Consider the following 20,903-nt stretch of genomic DNA (forward strand, 5'->3'; position numbering starts at 1 on the left):
AACTTCTCAATTACTATATTATTATTCAAATGGCGCAAGTCAATGCACAAACGAATCTTTCCGTTAGGCTTGCGGGCAACCACGACCGAAGAGATCCATTCAGATGTTTCAACTTCTTCAATGACTCCCTTAGACAATACATTTTGTATTTCTCTCTTAACTTCTTCTCTAATTAGCATAGGGATAGGTCTAACTTTGTGAACTTTTGGTTGAGCATCACTTTTCAGGACTATTCTATGTTCGAAACCTTTAAGTACCCCCAAGTCTTTCCCAAACACTTTAGGAAATTTCTTGTTCAGTACATCGCCCATCTTACTACATTCATCCATAATAAGTACTTTTTCCACACTATTTGGATCTAATATTATGTGTAGGTCTTTCTGGACAAACCAGCCCAATACAGATGGTCCCACCTTAGCTACATATAACTTCCCTCTTGTAGATCTTCCTTTAAAAAGAAAAGTTAACCACCTGAATCCTAGCATGTCAATTTTTTCTCCTGTATAACTCACTGGGTTCACATCTGATGCATTTAAATGATCCCCAATTTTATCTACGAATTTCCTCTTCCATACCTCTTCATTTATAATGGTGTAAGGCGATCCTGAATCTGCGTATACATTTACCTTTACCCCACCTAAAGACAATTCACAAATAGGTTTCCCTTCCATAGAATCATCCTTAATGTTAAAAAAAAAATTGCCTCTCACATTCTTAACACAATCTTCATTCCCATCACCATCATCATCATCATCGCCTTTATCATCATTCTATATGTATTTTACATTGCTGTGTCTACGACACATTTTACTAAAATGTCCTAACAGGCCACAAATACCACACTTTTTCCTTAACGCCGGGCACAGTTTGCTAAAAGCCAAATGATCCCTACTATCGCAATGATAGCACTTTCTATCATCAGTTTTAAAATTTCTCCCCTAGTTCTTCGACGGGTAGTTTGTCCATCTTCCTTGAGCTTGTTGAAAATTGCTTTTAACTTTGCTTTGTATTTTAAATACCGCGTCCGGTTTCTTTTCAGGTTCTCTCTCCGCTTCTTTAATCACATTCGCACATCTACTAAACATCTCTGATTTCCTCATTATAGCCAACACATCATCGAGTAGTGTGTCGCCATTCACCCATAAGCGGTCTTGTATAGGTGAATTGTTATTGTGCATGACTAGATGGTCTCGAATTAGGTCATCGTGCAGGTTATCAAACTTGCAATCTATAGCCAATTTTTTTAAATCATCCAACCACTCATCCACAGTTTCATTTTTAGTCTGCTTCCTCTGAAAGAATCTGTGCCTTATTACTCCTATGCAAACCTTTGGAGCAAAGTACCTGTCCATATCCTTGAGAGTGTTCTCGAAGGCATCTACATTAGCATCCAAAATTGTAGACATTCTCAAATAAGTTTTCAGTCCCACAGGTCCTAAAGAATGAAGGAGTATCCTCTTTTTTTGTTCAGGTTTCATTTTCCCTGCCTCATCTATTGCACAAATGTAATTTATGAAGTATTCCTTCCATTCCATCCATTTAATACTTGGTTCTGGTCCTGTAGCCCAAAAAGGGTGTGGATTGCTGATAGAAAAATTTTGTTGTGCCATACTTCCCTCTACGAGATTTGCTTCGTTATCCCCTTCATCCATTAATAATTAACAGTTGTAGGGAATCTTCTCTTAATGGCACACAAAAAAATATATATTCCTCGAATATTTTTATAATAATATTGTACAATATCCAAGCGTTCTATGTAACGCCGCTAGTATGTCCCGACAGTCTCACCTGTTTCTACAGTCTTCCATTAAGCCTTTCTTCCTATTACCGGCCTCCCGTGGAAAAACTTCTCCAACCAAGTCGAAGGCCAGTGAATGCACGTACTTATTGTGGATTCCTTGTAAATTTTACTCAACCAAAATGGCCGCTACGCAAGGTCACGCAACGTGACCTTGCGCGATGACGTTTCCGCGTTCAGCGGTACTGCGCATGCTCCTGACGTATCAACACTCACAGCTTACGTCAGGAGTTCCGCGCAGTGCCCGTCTTCGGAACTTCCACGTTGCTTGAAAGATGCAGCCAACGCGGACCTTTTAACTGCCCAAATCCACATGTAAGTCCGAACTTACACACGTACTCCTTTGTACCGTCTATCTTTCCGACGAAAATTTCTTACAATGTCTTTTCTGCACCTTGCTTGTCGTCTCGTAGTTGTTTAAAAGGTGGCAAAAATTCCTCTAAGTAAGTTATGGTTCCAAATCGTCGCCAATTGAAGTGAAGAAAGATCGCCAGGAGGATAGTTATATTATTTATTGTAGATAAATAATTATACAAGAAACAGGCGAGCGCCAGGATACACATCCGTCAGTCTCCAGGTACAACCGCAACTGACTAGAGAACTCGAATGCCCCTTACCTAGTGGCATTCCAAGCACGCTCACCCACACATATCTCAAAGGTAAACATATGACTGTTGGGTGAATACCACCAACAGTTATAATAACAACATAACACCCCACTCCTGCACAGCGACAGTGACCGGCACGCGCTGCTCTGACGCGGACACTCAGTACTATCTCTGACAGATGGCAGTTACAAAAGGGCGATGGCTGAACATGTGCCGGATTTTAACTGATTTTAAAGTTCACAATCGCCGCACGTTACATCCTTTACGTATCTCCTGGTCATTTGATATTATTTTATCAGTTGTTTGAAGGCCGGAGAAACGATGTGAATTTCAAACTCCAGATGAAGTGAAAGGGAGGTAACCTAGATCATATGAAATATTTCCCTGGAAAGTGGGCTGCCTTTTGTGGTATTTTCTGCCTTCTGTTATCGCCGTGTCATTCTGTAAATACCAGACCTGCAGGGGCGAGCTGTGCCCTTTGAAACACAGCTTGACGCTTGTGGATTGAGCTGTATCCACCAACCAGCTGAATACCGAAGAAGGGGCCATGCAGGCACAGCTCGGCCTATGTATGTATGCACTGATTTCCTAATTTTTCATTTAGCATTTCACCTACACATTATTCCCACAAGCATTAAAATGGGTGTTCTGTTCTTAAAGAGTCATTTTATCATAGCTACAAAGTAGGATAGATTTTGTATGAATATTTATTTGACACTGATGCCTTTGTTTCCTAGTCTAGTTCACTTCACATACAAAAAAATCATAAAATCTAGGACTTGGTTGATATTGACACTTTTGTTTATTTACACAACTTCATTGTTATGTAAAAAAATTCTTCATATTGATTTGTGTACTTTTATATATTTTACAACAGAACCCATGTTGCTCAATGCCACAGCTTCCAGTTGGTTTCTGTTTGTGGACCTGAAATACTAAGATTGTCTATAGACTGTCTCTACACGGTGGCTGCTGTTTGATGTGAAGATTCAAAGTAAAGAGGATATCATGAGTATTTTAAAATACATTTCGAAACACTTTACAACACAAGTGTGTGTACTTCGCTCAGTGTCAACATGCAGTGATTAAAGCATATTGCGTGCTATGAAAGGAAAGGCGCAGCTCCTAGAAAGGCTGTGAATTACGCCGCTTAAAAGTAAGTCTGCAGTTTCCTTAAGGCGAGCCAGCCCCTCACACAAGCACACATTCCAGAATGCCACTTTGTATGAAGATGTATGGTTGAAACTGCGGCCTACTGATGCAAACACACACAGTGTCCCGTTGCCCCTCTAGCTAAGTCAGCGCTACATGTGGTGGATCGTATCTCACATGTTCGCCTCCAGACAGTAATAAATGCTACAACACCGGTGGCACATAAAACAAGCATTTGCAATGCAAATCGGCCTAGTCTTTGGGACCTTATATGTGTTTAGCTATGCAGCACATTAGCCTGGGTGCTGAAACATCTACTGGTGTTTAACAAGGAGGGAAAGTAAGCACCAAACTGCGTGACACACCAAGTATTTTTTTTGTTTTTAAAACATAAATAAAAAGTATTGTCAATTACAATGCCAATAGCTTAAACTCACGTAAATGGGAGACCTATTGCATTGCAAATGCTTGTTAAAACGTAATCACCAGCAAGAACCGGACCACTTAAAGACCTGTATACATGCCAACATTTATTGTGTAATGTAACTGTTAGCATGCACAGTGATAAAGTGACGTGATCAGTCAAGCCCCCTTTCGTACCGCTTGTAAAAATCAGCATTTGTAAAAGCATGTGTTGGCACCACCAAGCCAGGCTATTGGCTTTGTCAAGTGCTCCCGCCGGGCCCTCGGAGGCCTGCTTACCCATGGCGTTCACCTGGCAGTGGACGGCACGCCATGCAGCCACAGCCGACTGCCTGCACAGATCTGTTCTGCACATGTGTTCCGTGCAGGGGGCATGCTGCCTGCCCCCACCCCCGTCCCGCCGAGGTGTCCCTTCGTGGGAAACAGGGCAGTCGGTAAACCTCAGTGGAGAGATTATTTTAAGAGCCCACCCTCCTCTCCTGCAATGATTATGTTCCTGGCAGCGGGGAACACACAAGCTAGCTTCGTGTTCGCATTCTTGCTGTGCAAACTAAATACGCAAATAATCATACACAGAATTATTTATCCGGTGGCAGTGAAAATCAACCCCTGTTTTAGAGACTCTTTCCGGTTTAGAGTTTGCCTCTTGCAAGGACGTGGCTTTGGTTTTAGGAACGTGGTATTAAGTGTGGCCTGCTTTGATGTCCAGAGGTGGGCTCCCCCTCGGCCGGCCATCATGAGGCCGCAGCCGGCCATATAGTGCGTCGCTTTATTGGCTAATACCGGAAGAGTATTGTCACCAGACTTGGCATCATAAACTCATGTAAATACCGCGGCCTCCCTCCCTGGGCCCGCCGGAAGATGTCTGCTGTGTTACACACATGTGGCTAGTTCGCACCAGAGATTCAAAAGCAATGCTAGCCACGACATACTTCAAACGCTCGGGGAGGGGCCCGAAGGCGAATGTCAGATTTCAAACCACATCCGGCAACCCAAGGGGTTATTTCCGTTCCACAGGGTCCCTGCAAAAATAAAAAGAATAAAGACAGAAAGCTAACCAGTACGTGTCTCACTGGAGCTATAGGTTTGAATGTCTCCACATAGTAGCGTGCGCCAAACATATTGTAGTTGACATGGGAAACATCCTTTACCACGCAATCATTACAATGCGGTATGGTTACATCGTGGTTTTTACAACGCAAGTCATTACGTCGACTTGCACTGGAGGGCGCTCTAGACTAAGGAATAGTGTGAATTACTATTCCAACACCTTCCCTACTGTACGTAGACTGGAGTTGGAATAGTAATTCACACTATTCCTAAATCCAGCGCCCTCCAACGCAAGTCGATGTACGACTTGCGTTGTCAAGACCGCGATGTAACATACCGCGTTGTGATGGTACGCGTTGTATCATCATACATTCATTGACATATATCCTTATCATCGAACTACCTTTCTTTTTGCAGTAGTTCAATTGTTTGGCACGAGCACGTGCATCAACACGCATTTAGTGCATTAGTGTGCATGTATACAATATTCATATGTCCACATACACGTGCTGACACACACGCAGATTCGTTTATCCAGACATGCCATACTCAATCTATCTGTCCATCCATCCATCTACACACGTACACACATTTGTTTTCATTGGTATATAAACACATATGTTACACATACACAATATACATATGGGCACTCGCGTGTATATGTATATATAAAAGACATACAATACTGCAACAATGGGCGGAGTGTATTTTGGTAAAATATGCATCGTAAATCTATGGTAATGGAACTTAAATGTGTGTGTGCATGACCATTTTCAACATGTACATGTGTTATAACCATATTTAAGCACACAAGCTATATACACACACTGTGAAAAATGCGTGAGAGAAAGTGGACAGAGAGTGAGGGTGAGAGAAAGATAACGTATAACTTGTTTTGACACCAGACAAGGAACAGACTGGAGTGACATGGAGACCTGAAAACCCAAAGAAGTGACCGAGCCTTTAAAAATCACACATTGTGAAAACTTTTTAAAGCGCGTGCCGCGCAGATATTTCTGCCTGTGGTATGTATGCAGTTAGAATATGCAGGTATGCAGTCCTATAAGCACACACACAAACATGCTGACACAGAGACACAAACAGGCACACACACAGACCCAGCCACACGCATATATGGACACAAACGCACGCGCATTGGCACACACACAGACTCAGAGGCATACACATACAAAAACACACACAGACATACTGACTCAAACACACCCGCACAGCTTGGATCGATCTTTAAAATTCTTGATTAGTTTCCTGGATCCCCCTGAGACTGCAGCTTTCGCTGCTGTCAGGGAACCGCTGCTGCCCTTTGTCAGCCGTTGGTGTGGCCGACCGCGGCAGTGAGAACCGACTTTTCTAGGTGCCTGCTGCTCCTCTTCTGTCATGCCTGCCCCGTTAGTAGCGGGGTGGAGGCCTGGGCTCGAGAAGTTACTGTTATCTAGGTAGATAAATGTTGAAGGAAAGTCACGCAGTGGACAACACGAAAGAGGTTTTGGCACTTTGATGCAGCCACGGGTGCACGGACACTCAGCTCTCTCCTGCCAGAAACGCAGGGAGTATGGTACGTATGCCGGTGCTGACTCCTGCCACTGCCGTGGCACACTCATACCGGGCAAGACGTCCTCCGCCGGCCGCCTCCACATAGCATCTCGGGAGAGGCGGCCCTATTCAAACAGAACCAGGACACACGGCGCACCGGTAGGAGAAGAGGAACCTGATATTCAAGATACTACTGTGGCGGTGCTGCTGTCGTACATGTGTTCTTGTGTACACATACGAGACTGCCACTGAGGCTTTCATGCATGGATAATAACAGCTGCCTTCGACGTCACTTCACATGATGCGCACGTGAAGAAAGTGCATGAACGGGAGTGCGGGTGGGAGGGGCCGAGAAGGACGGACTGCAGGGGAGGGAGGGGAACTAAAATAGTGCCTGAAGTAAAGGGGCCAGTAGCCGTGGCAGGATACAAATGATGACATGGTCGTCATGAGGCGGGACTAACAAGCATAAAACCTATCCGAAGGCTGCATTGAGGAAATAAGCCAATAATAAATGTGGGTGGAGCTTCCACGAAGCCTCCCCACTATAGTGTATACTGCATGCCTCGCAAAGCGAGCAGCGCATGCACTGCAACGCTAGCCGAGGCCTAACAACCTCTACCAAGGCACACAAACAAAACGGTTTCATTTTGATGGACGCACATAGTCTTTTTAGATGGCTGTCCCTTGGTTGTGCGCCCAGCCCCATGCCTCGGTGTATGTCTGTAAAAGCAAGGAAGCAGCAGTGCATACATGTTCTGCAGACTGCACATGTGCACCGTGGAAGTGTGTAAAAAGCAAGCAGCAAGGGAGGAGTACGAAAAGTCCTTGCCCAGGTCCTTTCAAACCCCAAGCCTCTCTATTTCTGAGGGTGCAAGCTCCTTTCCTCGCCTCAGAGGTGTAGTGCAGCAGGTGCAGTGGCACCCAAGTCGGGGGCGAAGAATTCACTTATCCCGAAATTAATTGCTGTTTATTGAAAAACACAGGGCCTGGGAACGAACTCTTAATATATTATGGCCTTGGCCACCCTTGCTCCGCCGCGGCCTCTTCTCTGTGTGCCTGCATTGGACCGCATCTTCAACCACACCCTCTCCAGCCGGAAGCCGAGGTTGGGGCTGCTGTCTGTGCCCTCTCTGTGCTGCCTGAGAACCAGTGGCGTTTGGCTGAACCCTCGGTACATGGGATCACACAGGATCAGCCTGGTGTCCGCACACTGCTCCGGCCGTCACTCCTCATCATTGCCACGTGTTAATATGAGAAGTGCATTGCACACCCGGGGGGTGGGTCAGTAGTTCTGTGGTATGTTCACCGCCTCAACCAGATTACACACACTCATCTGTTTCCTAGGACGGAGTAGCTTGCCGTTGTTAGTATTAACTTTTCTACAGGATCAGTTGGATCACAGCGCCGGGATGCCCGTTGGGTGATTGGAGCGCTTTATAAATATGTTATACATACATACATACATACATATACATACATACATACACACTGAATGCCACAGCGAGTACAAGGCCAGTGCCCTGCATAGGCAGCTACCCCCCTCGTGAATTAACACACAGCGCTGCTCGGATGCGGTGGGGGATGCGGGATCCGCCTAGCGACAAACATTGATGAAGCACCGCTTTAATTTGTGCGCCTAAATACAGAGCTTTCAGCACAGTGGTCGATGCTATGCGCTTTCAGCATGCTATAGATCACTTGTCTGGTGAACCAGGGAGCACACGTAAGCGCCGTTAAACTGGAAACAGCGACATGCTTTAAGGAAGTGGGAATTAAAGATTCCGGCGTAAAGACTCCAGCGATAAATGGCGCTGTAGTGCCGCGTGGAAGGCTTTGGCGGAATATGGGTAAAGCGCCTTTCTTAAAGGCAGCAGTGGCAGGGCTCGCGGCGCTTCACGGCAAAGGGCATGTATACGGACCCTAGAGCTAGGAGAGGAGAGCAACGTTCGCGAGAGAGTGCATGTGGATACTCACTACTTGAGACATTTGACAGGGTAAGGCAAAAAAACAGACAAAATGTGCATTTTATGTATAGCTTCTTGATACCATGGAGTCGGAATCTCTAAACTTAAAGACAACTACAATGCATCCCATGGGTTGCCCTGAAAGAGAAGTCCCATTTTAATTTTTTTTAAATAGAGAAGTTTACTTAAAAGTGACCCACATTCAACTGCGACTAGGAATCATTCACTGGCGTTTCCACAAAATCATCTTCATCCAGAGCATGGGGATCTCTTACCTTTATGGGGCCATGTGTTTAAACACATGGCCCTAGAAAGATAAGAAAAGGTTTGCGACGGGAGGAAAGCAAGCCCGTCCAAGTGGGCCGTCTGAAAAAGCCAAAGGGAGGCAACATGGAAAGCTCTTTTCCAATGGCTTCGCCACCGTTTAGCATAAACTGTGACGCCAGCCAATGGAAAAGAGGGGCGGGGCTTAAAGCCCTTTACTGAAACTCCTCAAAATCATTAAATCTCGCCAATCGAGCTGCGAATGTGCGCAGCAATGCTAGCCGAGACCTAAAAAGGACTGTGATAGTTGTTAAGTGTGGCAACACCATTGTACACAACCACACTTTGTTAGCCCTGTGAGCAGAGGTAACTTGGGCAGTGGCAGAAGGACTAAAATCCAAGACAGAAACCAGCTGGTTACCCTGGTCCATGGGCTGTTTCGATCAATTGGATGATAGGTCTATTTAGAGACAAACCCAGTCTGACGCTTTGGGTGTAGGAAAACTCCTCAATTTTTTACACAGTGGTTTCTAAGAAATTCCTGTTGGCCTGGGGAAGAGGTTTTCGCATGACCTGCATGCCATGGATCGACCTTCTGTCCCCAGCCCTCCCGACCTGTCAGAGCGATCAGACGTATGGGAAAAAGCAGTATAGGCCAGCCTGCCATGGTTAACCGTTATATAAATACCACATGTAGCAACAGAGAATAGTAGAATTGGGACAGTGCAGCCAGGTCGTGACGGAGGTCCAAGATCAGTGCTCTTGGGACAGTTTTGAAAGTGGGGTGCTGTCCATCAACATCACCTGAATTAAGTGGGCTGACTGTTTTTTCCATTTTGCCAGAAAACTCTTGTAATACTGTGCCACCCTATTTCAACTGTGCCAGAGAATCACTAGTTAGAATTAAAACATATCCTAGCCATGCATTCAGAGAAAGGAATAGTAAACACACCTCTCTATTTGCAAAGAAGTAGCCACAGTTTGTCAAACAAAGTTGCCTGTCATAAGGCAGTGTGGACTTGAAGGCACAGGAAATGCTTCTCCAAGGTTTTAGGGGGTGTTGCAGCACCCACAGCCCACGATGCGTGGCCACCTCCAACTGAGCCAGGGCACAAGCTTAAAGAGCCCTCTTCGTGCTAGTTCTGGGGCATTTGAAATGGGGAACAAGGGTTTGTCATGCCTCTGGGGTAGTTGGAGCACCATGCCTGTGGAGTATGTGAAGCCAACATGAATAGCTGGAAGTCTCAGGCCATCATCAGTTTGTGGGTTTTGTGCGGCGTCTCCACGCCACAGAGAGGAAGCTGGGGAGTTTCTATAGGAACTGAAAAATTAGGGGAAAGGAGGGCTTTGGGGAAGAGATGTGTCTTAATAATTTTTTGGAAGGTCAGGATGAAGGGACCACAGGCTAGAGTGCTTGTCATGTCTCTCTCTGGTCCCATCAGACTTCCAGGGATTTGGCAAACTGTGTGAGCGCAGTCCCTTGAACCCTGCCCTGTTGCACAGCACTGTTTCATTCCTGGCATGCTGACCCCGTGCTCTAGGATAAGGACATCCCCAGTATTGTGGGAGGACAGTGGGGCTACGCCAAGTTAGCCACCTTGTGGCGTGAAACCACGCTGTGCCCCCTTTTCTTGGTGGTGCCTTTCCCCGGCAGTGGCACCTAGAGCAACCCGCTTTGTCTTGGGTCAAACGGGTTTTAGAAACAAATGGGGGATTGGAATTCACTGTAGTCAACATTTCACGGAATGCAGACTGCATTTCTCTTCAGGGCCTCCCATCCCTGCCTAGAACAGGCACTGGTCAGAGAAACCTGCTATCTGGCGACAGAGACCAAACGATTGCTGTAAGTGGGCTGACTAAAGACATGCACAGACTAAGTTCACCATGAGAGACTGTGGCGGAAGAGAGATTCTGCTGTGCAGCGGAGCTCCTTTCAAGCAGTAATTATTGGAAATGTGCAGGATGGTAAAATGAAGCGTACCCTGGATCTCAGAATCCAAATCCTTAATGAACAGAGCCAGCCCTCAGCACAGACATCATGCACAGGCACAAATAGCTCAGCTACTGCTCACTTGTAATGGATACATCTCCTCCACAGATTCCTCATCTCACAAATTATCCTTCCCAGCTTCAGACTGGTCCAGAAACGCTTTTCCCTAGTAATAGCTCTTCAGGGCTGCCAGGGGGCACCATACAGTTTGAATCCTCTTCCGGACAGGTTGATACAAGAGTAAGTTAGTAGCCAACAGTTACTCTGGTATGCGTTCCTGGTTTTCTGTGCTTCATCAGTTTGTGTCCGGCGCTCTTGGTGCCTGCTCATGAAACTCCTCGACATTGGACAGCAAGTAGGTCAAGCGTCTCTTTGAAAACTTTAAAGTTTTAAGCCTTGTCACAGGTGCTCTACAAAATGGTGTTCCTTTTGGAGCCACAAGGCAGCCGCACGTTTTCGTGGTGCCTCGGGTGAAGCACAACATCATGTGCTGCTGTTCTTGTTCCTCCCTGCACTGAAGGCCACCGGGCAGTAGAAGCCAGTTGTTTTAGGCGTGCAGGGGCTTACCTAGGTGTTCTCCTTCACCCCCACGTAAGTCACCTGTAAGTGAGTGATCTAACAGATCTTGACCTAAAAAAGACAAAAAGTGCCATAGGAAGGTGAAGCCCTCTCTTTCCTGAAGGAAACAATGTCTCTCCTGGGACCATTCAGTGTCTCAATGCTGTTCCCCAATGCCAAAGTCTTCTTTGTCGTTGAACATCTCAAAGTTTTAAAAAATTATACTCGATTTTCCTGGTCCCTCGATAGACCCTGCTCAAGTCAAACTCTTCCAGCGTGCTATGCTGTATCTGTTCATGATGGGTTCTGAACCCTCTGTGCTGACCCGCATGGGAGAACATGCTCCTGCTGGTTGGGCGAATCGAGTGGCTCCAACCTAAAAACCTCTTGACATTGTGTCCGCAAGGATTCTTGCAACAATACTTGTAAAAAAAGTGTGAAGCCTGCCATGGCATATTAATTATTTGGATGAGGCCTACTTTGGTGCCAACTATCTCTCAAAACTGTTGATATCCAAATAAGTTATCTGTTTGGTGTAGGAAAAAGGGAAGATGAAATGTAATGAGACTCCCTTAGCAGAGCACTTCTCTGGACTCAGTAGTTTGCCTTGGTGGAACAGGGTTTGCTCCAACTCTAAAGCCCTTGCAATGCCTTGCGAAGATTATGGCGGTACAGAGGATATTGATTTGCAGGCTGATAAACACCCTCGCAATAATAATAATAATACTTGTGCTGGCTTATTGTGGACTCTGGCTCTGTATATGGTATATCTCTAAGTGGTTATACGGTGCACAGAGTCCAGAGATTCCCCCAGAAGTGTACAGGGCTTAGTGTAAATCAAAAGTGCTCTATTTGTAGTAGTGTGGGCGAGCAGCCTTAGGCCTAACACAGAGGAGTGTAAGATATTTGTTATTCACACAGTGACTAATACATGACACACAACTCAGAAAGGAGATCCACACAAATATTTAGAAAAATAAGCTTTTTGCAAGATTTACTTTAAGACCAAGAAGTACGCAAAAATGTAAGTACGTTTTTCAGGAATAATACTTTACACTTTTAAAAGTGGACACTGCACTTTTTAGGCTGGGCAATGTTAACCTGTGGGAGCAATACAAGAATGCAGTTTTTTAGGTAAGTACACAACTTACAGTTCCAGATTTCGGAATTTCAGGTCAACACCAGGCAAGGTTCAAATTGCTACCAAGAATGTATCCCCAGCGGCACGGGTAGCCGGGTGCAGAGGTCACATTCGGGGTCAGGTGCCCAATGTTAACCAATGGAGACTGGGGGTGATTGAAGATGCCCTGCTCACAGGTGAGTAAAGCAGAGGAAGATGTCGATCACCTGGATTTAAGGTAAGTACAGGGGGAGGAAGGGGCCATAGGGCAGCACCAAACTTACATCCTCCGTGGCGGCCGAGTGCAGAGTGCCAACACAGCGTCAGGCGTCCATTGAAATTCAATGGGGGAGATCGGTTTTGGAAAGAGACTGCAGGCACTGGCCAGGAAATGGCACAAAGAAAACCCACTGCTGCCCAGGACGTTCTGATGCTAGGGGATGTAGGGACATGGTTGGCCAAGGCCCAGGGGCTTTGGGTGCACGGGCATCCTTTGGCGTTCGGTAACAGCTTACCGTGCAGGTCGCGGTCAGTAGGAGTCTTGGGATTCAATCTGCAGGTGTCTAGGTAGAGTCCGGCAGGGGTCAGCCCACAGTGGGCTCTGCTCAGAAGCGGTGGGGAACCTTTGCAGGACCGGTGAGCCACTTGGACTTGGGCGTCTGGTGCAAATGTGGGTCTGGAGGCGGTTTCGGGGTTCCTCAGGGCTGAGTTGCTTTTCTTTAAAGTTGGTTTCTTCTGGACAGGTCCAATGTCCACTGGAGATCTTGATCTTTGTCGAAGGTAGGCTGTCCTCCCAAGGCTTTGGAGGTCGCTGGGCTGCAGGACAGATCCTCTTTTGGCACAGAATTGTCAAGGGCTACAGACAGGCCGATAGGGCTGGAGCCAAGACAGTTGGTGTCTGCAGTTTTCTCTGCTAGTGCGACACTGTAGTGTCCGGCTCTTCTTAGGTCATCAGGATTCTGGTCTCAGGGAGCCACCTAAATACTGCATTTAGGGGTGGTACAGGGAAGTAACAGGTAGGGACCTATGGGTTCCTTACCTCGGGTGATGGGTACCTTACCTGGGGTGTCTACACCCACTATTATGCCACCCGCCTGTGGGAAGGGGGCATAGTCCTAGCCCTGATTGGATAAGTCTAACCATCTTCAAGATGGTGGGTACAGAAAAATATGCTTCACTTCGCCAAATCCACCCCTTAGGTGCTGGAGGCGAAGGGGAGGCACACTTCCTATTCTTACTTAGTTTTCTCGCCAGTTTTCCCACCAAAAGTGAGGGTTTGAATCGGGGTGCAGTTGCATCAAGACTATTTTTCATGGAGCTGTTGTAGTGGGCCATGAGTTCTTGTACATCGACCATATTCTCTGGGTGTGCTAGGATGTTATCACTGAGTGCTGTTGATTCAGTGAAATTGATGTTTCTCATGTTTTATTCTAGATTTTCGGTTTTCGTGCCTGTGAGGTGAGGTGGAAGATGACCTGATGATGGTCAGTCGAATCACAAGGGACAATAGATTCCAATTGGGTAGCATTATCTTTAGCGATAAGATCCAAAACCTCCCCTTTGTTGTGAGTGGGTCTATCACAAATGTGCACTCAGTTAAGATCCGTAAGAAAGGATTTGAGACTATTGACTATAGGGTCATTCAAGTCACTCCAGTGGAAATTAAAGTCCCCAAGGAAGATTTAAGTGCTATGTTGACACATGTTTATTGTGATGGAACCATGAATTGTTTTAACAATGTTCATCCTCATTTACTACCTGTGTTTGTATGCAAAAGACACACAATTGATGGACGGAATGCAGAACAAATCAAAACATTCACCCACAGTCAAGAGATCTGGTTTAAATCCATCATTCTTTTGCTCACCATGCCACCCCAGTATAGACCTGGCCATATGCAAATCAGTCTTGACCCTGTGCCTCATGGGAACAGTCCAGCCCGAACTGCCAAGCCAGGTCCTCCCTGGACCGGAAACAAGCATCCAAGGACCGGTTTCGGGGTTTTTTGTGTTTTTATGGGCCCAATTTTCTACACACCATATACTCTTGTTCCCCATGAGATAATCCATGACCTCATAATCCAGTTTCATCCAGTGTGCCAGTACAGCCACGGGACCCTGTTCTCGTCCCCTCATATGTCAGTCACGCCATTGCAGTCATCAGTATGAGTTGGACTGTACTGGTGGGGTACAAACTCCTTGTACTAAATACACATTACCATGTGGTAATACCCATGCAGAAGCGTGCAATTATGAGTTTGGCCCCCGGAATAGACAATAACTGTTTGAACCAGGTTCTACTTGGCAGAAAATCTGCATAGTTTTCCTTGTTCTGGAAGCAGGTGGTAAATGTGAGCTGGGGGTATGTGCTGGCTGAGGGTGGGGCACTGTGAGGGTAGAAGAGGTCAAGGGAAACAGGTGCCCAGGCAGGAGGGACTTTTGCTGAAAAAAACCCCTTAGGCAGGGATGTGGGTAGAGACTTGACTGGTGTTGCAGCCAAAGCTTTGTGCAATTTCACAGGAGGAAAATTGGGTCTGGTGTTCCCACACCCAGAAAAACAGAGTGTGTAAAGTTGTGACCACAAATTAGTGCCGCTTTATCTGACTCCTAATAAAGGCCGGAGTCAAGATTTCTCCTCTATCCTGTATGGAGCCGGGCAAGGCCTTCCGGGAGGAAGAGGGTAGAGGACAGCACAAGCAGCCACGCTGGGCCGGGGCAGGAGCATAGTGATGGGAGGAGGCAATTGGCAAGAACCAGAACAACTAAATGCCCCACCCATTTCCTTCCTCCTCCCTGCATTGGCCGAAGGCTGAAAGGCCAGTGAGGGAAGGAATGAGAACCACTAAGAGGTCTTTTCTGGTGTTGAAGTATCTCTTATTTACAGCCCTTGATACAGAGCAGACTGGTGGCCCTGCGCTTCCCTAACACTCGGATGTACAGTGTCACCCCTGCCACGGTCTCATCACATGTGGTTAACACACGTCGTGTGGTCTGGGAAACAGGGCAATAAGGATTCGTCTGGGGAGAGTAGGTGGGGTACAGGTGGCACAAGTCTCGAACACTTCTGCCTTTACCCTGCGTACCTGTAGTTTTTTTTTTATTTTAATTTTACTACGAGTATCATTTTGTTAAAATTCGGAGGTGTTACAAGAGTGGGCTTGGTCCTTGAATACTAGAGATGGGTGAGCAACTGAAAGCTTGAGTCTGGCTCTGTCCGATGGTCTGTTGGAACGTCGAGCCCATAACGAGCCGAGCTTGAATGTGACGTCTACCTGCCTCCCTTCCGGAACCCTGGATTTGGCGTTGGGGCCAGAGTTATCGACTTTGGATCTGGGAACCCGGTTCACGGCCCCTTCATCCTGTGATTCTAGGCAAATCACTTAATTTTCCTATCCATGTAAACAATAGATGGTGACCGTGGGAAATGTTATGCTTATGTAAAGCTCTCTAATACTTTTGGCTCGAGTTTGCTCTATTTAAGAACTGCTGAAATGTGCACAAAGATATAAAAAACAGCCTTACCATAAGGAATGTTTCTTAATAAGAATCTGGGCCAGTCTAGGGTTTACATGATATTTGTCTCGCCTCCTAGTTCGAGAGTTTCATGTTGAAAAATATCACTTTTAATATAGTACTTCTCAGCATAATGCTATAATGTGACGTATTAATGTCAAAGCTTCAACATGCTAAAGAAATAAACTTTTAGAATTTTGAAGAGACTTTATCATATTTTAAGTGAGGTTTGGTCTATGATTTACATAGCAAACATTTTCAGGGTTCGGCTTGTGCACGGGCTCTAAGACCCTAGCTAGACCATTGGCTCAGCTCTCCCAGTTAATGTTTTGGCTCGACCACCTCTATTGAATACACAAGCCAACTCCGGGGTGGGGGTTGTGAGTCGGAGATTAAACTGAGATGTGATGCTCCATTAAAGAAGAACTTGGATAAGTAGGACAGTTCAGGGGACAGGAAATGGGAGAGACCTCGTTTTTAGGTCTCGTCTGAGCCAGCGCATGCGCTGCAAGACATTTAGTAAGTGGGTTTTCAAAGTGCTACCCACTGGCTTTTGCTGGCTGTTAAATGGTAGCGGCAGTCGTAGTCTATAACCTTTCAAGTATTGCCCGGCGGTAATCGCCTCTTATACCATTCGATGCTAAACCAATAAAGAGGCAGGCGCCGGAGACTGGAAGGCAGGAAACAAAGTTTTATTCCGTCGGAGTGGAACACATCAGATCAGACAGCGAGGTATCGTCACGAGGTGCTCTAGCTGCATCTCTGAGGCCTGGCCTCTTATACACAGGTTTATGACTTTATTGCAGGTTTATCATACATGGCACATTTTTGAGATCGCTTTGATACATGAAAGAACATCCTCAGAATCCCCACTTCAAGCTCGTTCCCACACATATCTACAGTGGAAGTCCCCACCCCACCCACAGTAGGAGATGGCTATCACACAGCTGGATATTCCGCCAATTCCCGGGGGTGTGTGCGACCGGTCGGGTCTCGGGGGGTGGGAGGCCTTGATCTACTGTAATCCCTTTGATGTGGGGTGTTTCCCATACAGTAGGGGCAACAAACTGCATCAGCAGGGCTAGGTGATGGCCTGGGATCGGTTCGGACAATGGGGCGCAGAGGAAGGGGGTTATCAAAGAGATGCATGACCATATATGGGATGTCGGTCAGGCGTGGGATGTGGTTCCATGGCAGGGTCGCGCAGAAGGTGAGGGTTTATGGCCCGTGTATGAGAGAGCGGGGGTGGCCGGCGCGCGGGGGAATGCTTGCAGCGCCAGGGGGACGCGCTGGCAATCGGCAATGAGCAGGGAGAGACCAGGGTGCCTAAAATGGCTGCCGTGCGCTTTCCTGTGTGTCGTGCTGGGGAGAGACAAGATGGCGCAGATAATGTTCAGTTCGCAAGCTAAATTTCCACAGTCCTCCCTTTTAACATATCTCGCCAGCTTGTTTAGTTCGGATCTATCCCCATAATTCTACGAACTTCCACCTCATACAAAGCTTTCATTCGCTCCGCTTCAAAGTTCAAAGTCTTAGGGCAGATGCAGTTCATAAAAAGCGAACATAAAGGTGGCAGACACTGAATCCCCAAGCAACATCCACATAGTATCACAATTGGTATTAGGATAAATGAAAACAGCCTCCATCCCCAACTTCTAATAGTGTCCCAAAACCAACTTCCCAGTGACCATTCTTCTTGCTCCTGATGAACCTCTGCGGAAAGTCTGTGGAGGTGTTCAATTGCTTTGTAGACTGAGGGTGAGTTATCCGGTACGTAGGTACAACAGCTGGACCCAATGATGCGGCATGCTCCTCCACGATCAGCCAGAACCACATCTAGAACGAGGCGGTTCTGAAGAGCCACCAGGCGGACGGCCTGAAGCTCGGCGGTGTTGTTGGCGAGGATGCCAGCCGTAATGTTCATCGCCGTTTCGACTGCCTGGTTTAAGTGGCGGATGGCACGGCTGTTTGCCATTGGACCCCAGAGTGGAACAAGACCTTTTACTGCGTCCATGAACTGTGCTCCGGTGGAGTCGGCTTGCGCAATGTCTTTGGCACGTTTCTGTCGGTGATGGTTTGCTGGAGCCACATATGTCGGAGGAAAGACAAAAGCGATGTAGCAGGTGCCTCCCCAACCTTTCGGAAGCCAGGTGTGGGCCTTAGTACCACAGACGAAGTACATATTCGGGGAGGCAACAAAGGAGGGTGGATCAACTGAGTCCAATGTTCGGGTGATGAGGCAGGAGCTGTGGCCCACCAGCTGCGCCCCCAGGCCTTCGAGGCACACAAGTCCAGTGATGTTGATGACGGATAGGGCCACTGTTAGGGTGGCGGCCGTTCGTTTCCGGAGGTAAGAGAAGGTGGGTCTGGCTGGGTTGTTAAACACCTGCATTTCAACTCGTTCTTTGGCAGGGATGTTCATGTGAAAGGAAGTGTTTGATCTCAGAGGACAGAAGGGGGCAGAAGTTTTTCCAGTTTTGTTCAGCCAGAACCCATGGTAGAAGTGTGACACAGTTTTGCCGGAAGTGGCATTGTCCTTGTAGCTTTCCTGCAGGAGGATTAGCCAGGCGAGGCAGGAACCATGGACCGAAAAAGGTGAAGGGATGAAAGGGATAGAGTGTCCGGTGGCATGTGGTAGCAATCCACAGATCCAGCAATTAGTGGCATTGGAGGCAAGATTGTGTTGGTGGAGCAACTGCACAAAAGAGTTATTCCAGAACTCCTTACGCCTTTCTCGGATTTGGGGTGAAAGTGAGATCAGATGGTGTTCTTTCATGGTGGTAGGTGGAACGGTGGTCAGCAATATCTTATGGGCGGGTGCGCTCTCCTCCATGATCCAGAAGGTGACCATGAGGAGAAGGCAAAAGAGAAGGGTAATGAAAAGTGCAATAGTCTTTGAGCTGTGCATTTTGTCAGTCTTTGGGATTTTGTAGTGGATCTTTGGGCGTCCGGTTGCTTCCATCATCTTCATGTCGGATGCTTCCATCACCTTCAAGGGACTTGGTAGCGGGCAGAACCACAGACTTTGTTTAGTTTCTCTCCTGGTGGCCTTTGAGGTGGCTAGGCAACCGCTCTTGAGATTTCAACTTAGTTTGTGGTCTGCTTAGCCGAAGTTCCCTCCTTTCGTCGTAGGTTATACCCTTCTTTGGATGGGACAGTGGGATCGGGATATTTCGTTAATTCAAGTGTCTCTGTATCCGGGCAGTGGCTCAGGGATGGTCGGTCTTTGTCCAGTAGTTCCTCTTGGGCGGTGATGTTGTCCGTGGTCGTCAGGGTCGATGATACCTTCTTGCAGTGGTGTGCATGCAGCCAATTGCGCTTCCCCTCCACTCGAAGAGCTGTTCGGGTGGTGATCAGGACTTGCAGAGGGCTCGTCCACCGGGGCTCCAGACTCTTGGTGCGCTGGAAGTTACGCACTAAGACCAAGTCACCCGGTTGGATGTCGTGCCCGGGGCCTCTGGAAACGTCGGGAATGGCTTGCAGCACCTGCTGATGGATAACAGACAACGTTTTAGTTAGGTTGTACAAATAGTCAGACATGAGGACGTCCGGGACGTCGTGGATGGATGTTGGTTTCGGTGCAGTCCAAAGGTTCATGGGCCGCCCGAAGACGACCTCGTAGGGGGTTAAGTGGTGTTTGGTGGGGGTGGAACGCATTGATAGCAATGCTAGCGGGAGAGCGTCTGGCCATTTCAGTCCTGTGGTGGCAACTATTTTTGCTATCTTAAGCTTCAATGTGGCATTATGTCGCTCAACCAAGCCTGCAGATTGGGGATGGAAGACCGCATGGAATTTCTGTTTTACACCCAGCCCCTTTAAGATGAGTTGGATAACCTCGGCTACAAAGTGGGGGCCGTTGTCGCTCCACAAAATTCGACAAAGGCCGTACCGGGGGAAGAATTCTTTCAGTAGTACTTTTGCGGTAGTCATAGCGGTGTTGTCGCGGGTTGGGTAGGCTTCCACCCACTTGCTGAAGGCGCACACAACGACAAGTACGTACTTCAAACCTTGGCACCTTTCTAACTGGACGTAGTCCATTTGTAGGACTTCAAAGGGGTGATTGGGAACCCCAAACCCTCCCCGGGGTACAGCAGTTCCTTTCCCAGGGTTGTGTTGGAGGCAGACCAGGCATTGTTGGACCAGACGTTTGGCTGAGTCTGAGATTTTGTCGTTGTGCCAGACTTTGGAGATGAGTTTGATCATGGGAGCAGACCCTATGTGTGCGGGGGAGTGTGCCATGGTCAGCATGGGGATCAAGTATGAGTCAGGTAGCAACCATTTGTTCGAGTCTTTAGTTCGCCAGCAACCGTCATCGTCCTTCAATCCCACCCGGGCCCATTCAGTTAATTCATGTGGTGAGCTGGCTAATTGGATGTCCCTAATCGTTTTCCTAGCATCTTTCCATTTCTCAGTTTGTGACCTGGTTACGTACATACGGGTCGTGGACCTATTCTCGGCTGTGGTTCGGGCAGTAATGTCAGCTAGTGCATTTCCCTGTCCTATAATGTCTGTCACTTTCTTGTGTGCCTGGCATTTGATCACAGCCAGCCGTGTGGGGAGGAGGACTGCTTCGGTCAGGGCAGAGACTAGATCTCCATGTAGGATGGGTGTGCCATGGGAAGTCAAGAATCCCCTCTCCTTCCAAAGGAGCCCAAAGTGGTGAACTACCCCGAAGGCGTATTGGCTGTCTGTGTAAATGTTTGCGGTTGTCCCTGCTGCCAGGATGCATGCTCGTGTGAGAGCAATCAGTTCAGCCGCCTGTGCGGATCGCTGTGTGATGCGGGCTGTCTCAACAACTGTTCGGGCTGTGGTGACTGCATAGGCAGCGGAAGTGGTGCCATCGGGGAGCTTGATGCATGAGCCATCCACCCATAGTTCTCCGTCAGGGTCCGGGAAGGCAGTATCTCGAA

The 20,903-nt window shown here is 47.4% G+C and overlaps 1 protein-coding gene across 1 annotated transcript in view; it reads left to right on the top strand.

Moving 5' to 3' along the window:
• The first annotated feature begins 1,770 nt into the window (after nucleotides 1-1,770).
• Nucleotides 1,771-20,903, top strand: part of PLEKHA6 (pleckstrin homology domain containing A6) — a 933,224-nt gene continuing 914,091 nt past the window's right edge. The window contains exon 1 of the mRNA XM_085646599.1: nucleotides 1,771-1,870. Coding sequence (XP_085502725.1) covers nucleotides 1,771-1,870 — 100 coding nt within the window. The remainder of the gene's footprint in view (nucleotides 1,871-20,903) is intronic.

This window comes from Triturus cristatus, chromosome 1_1, assembly GCF_964204655.1.
Source record: "Triturus cristatus chromosome 1_1, aTriCri1.1, whole genome shotgun sequence".
In the NCBI taxonomy this organism is placed as follows: Eukaryota; Metazoa; Chordata; class Amphibia; order Caudata; family Salamandridae; genus Triturus; species Triturus cristatus.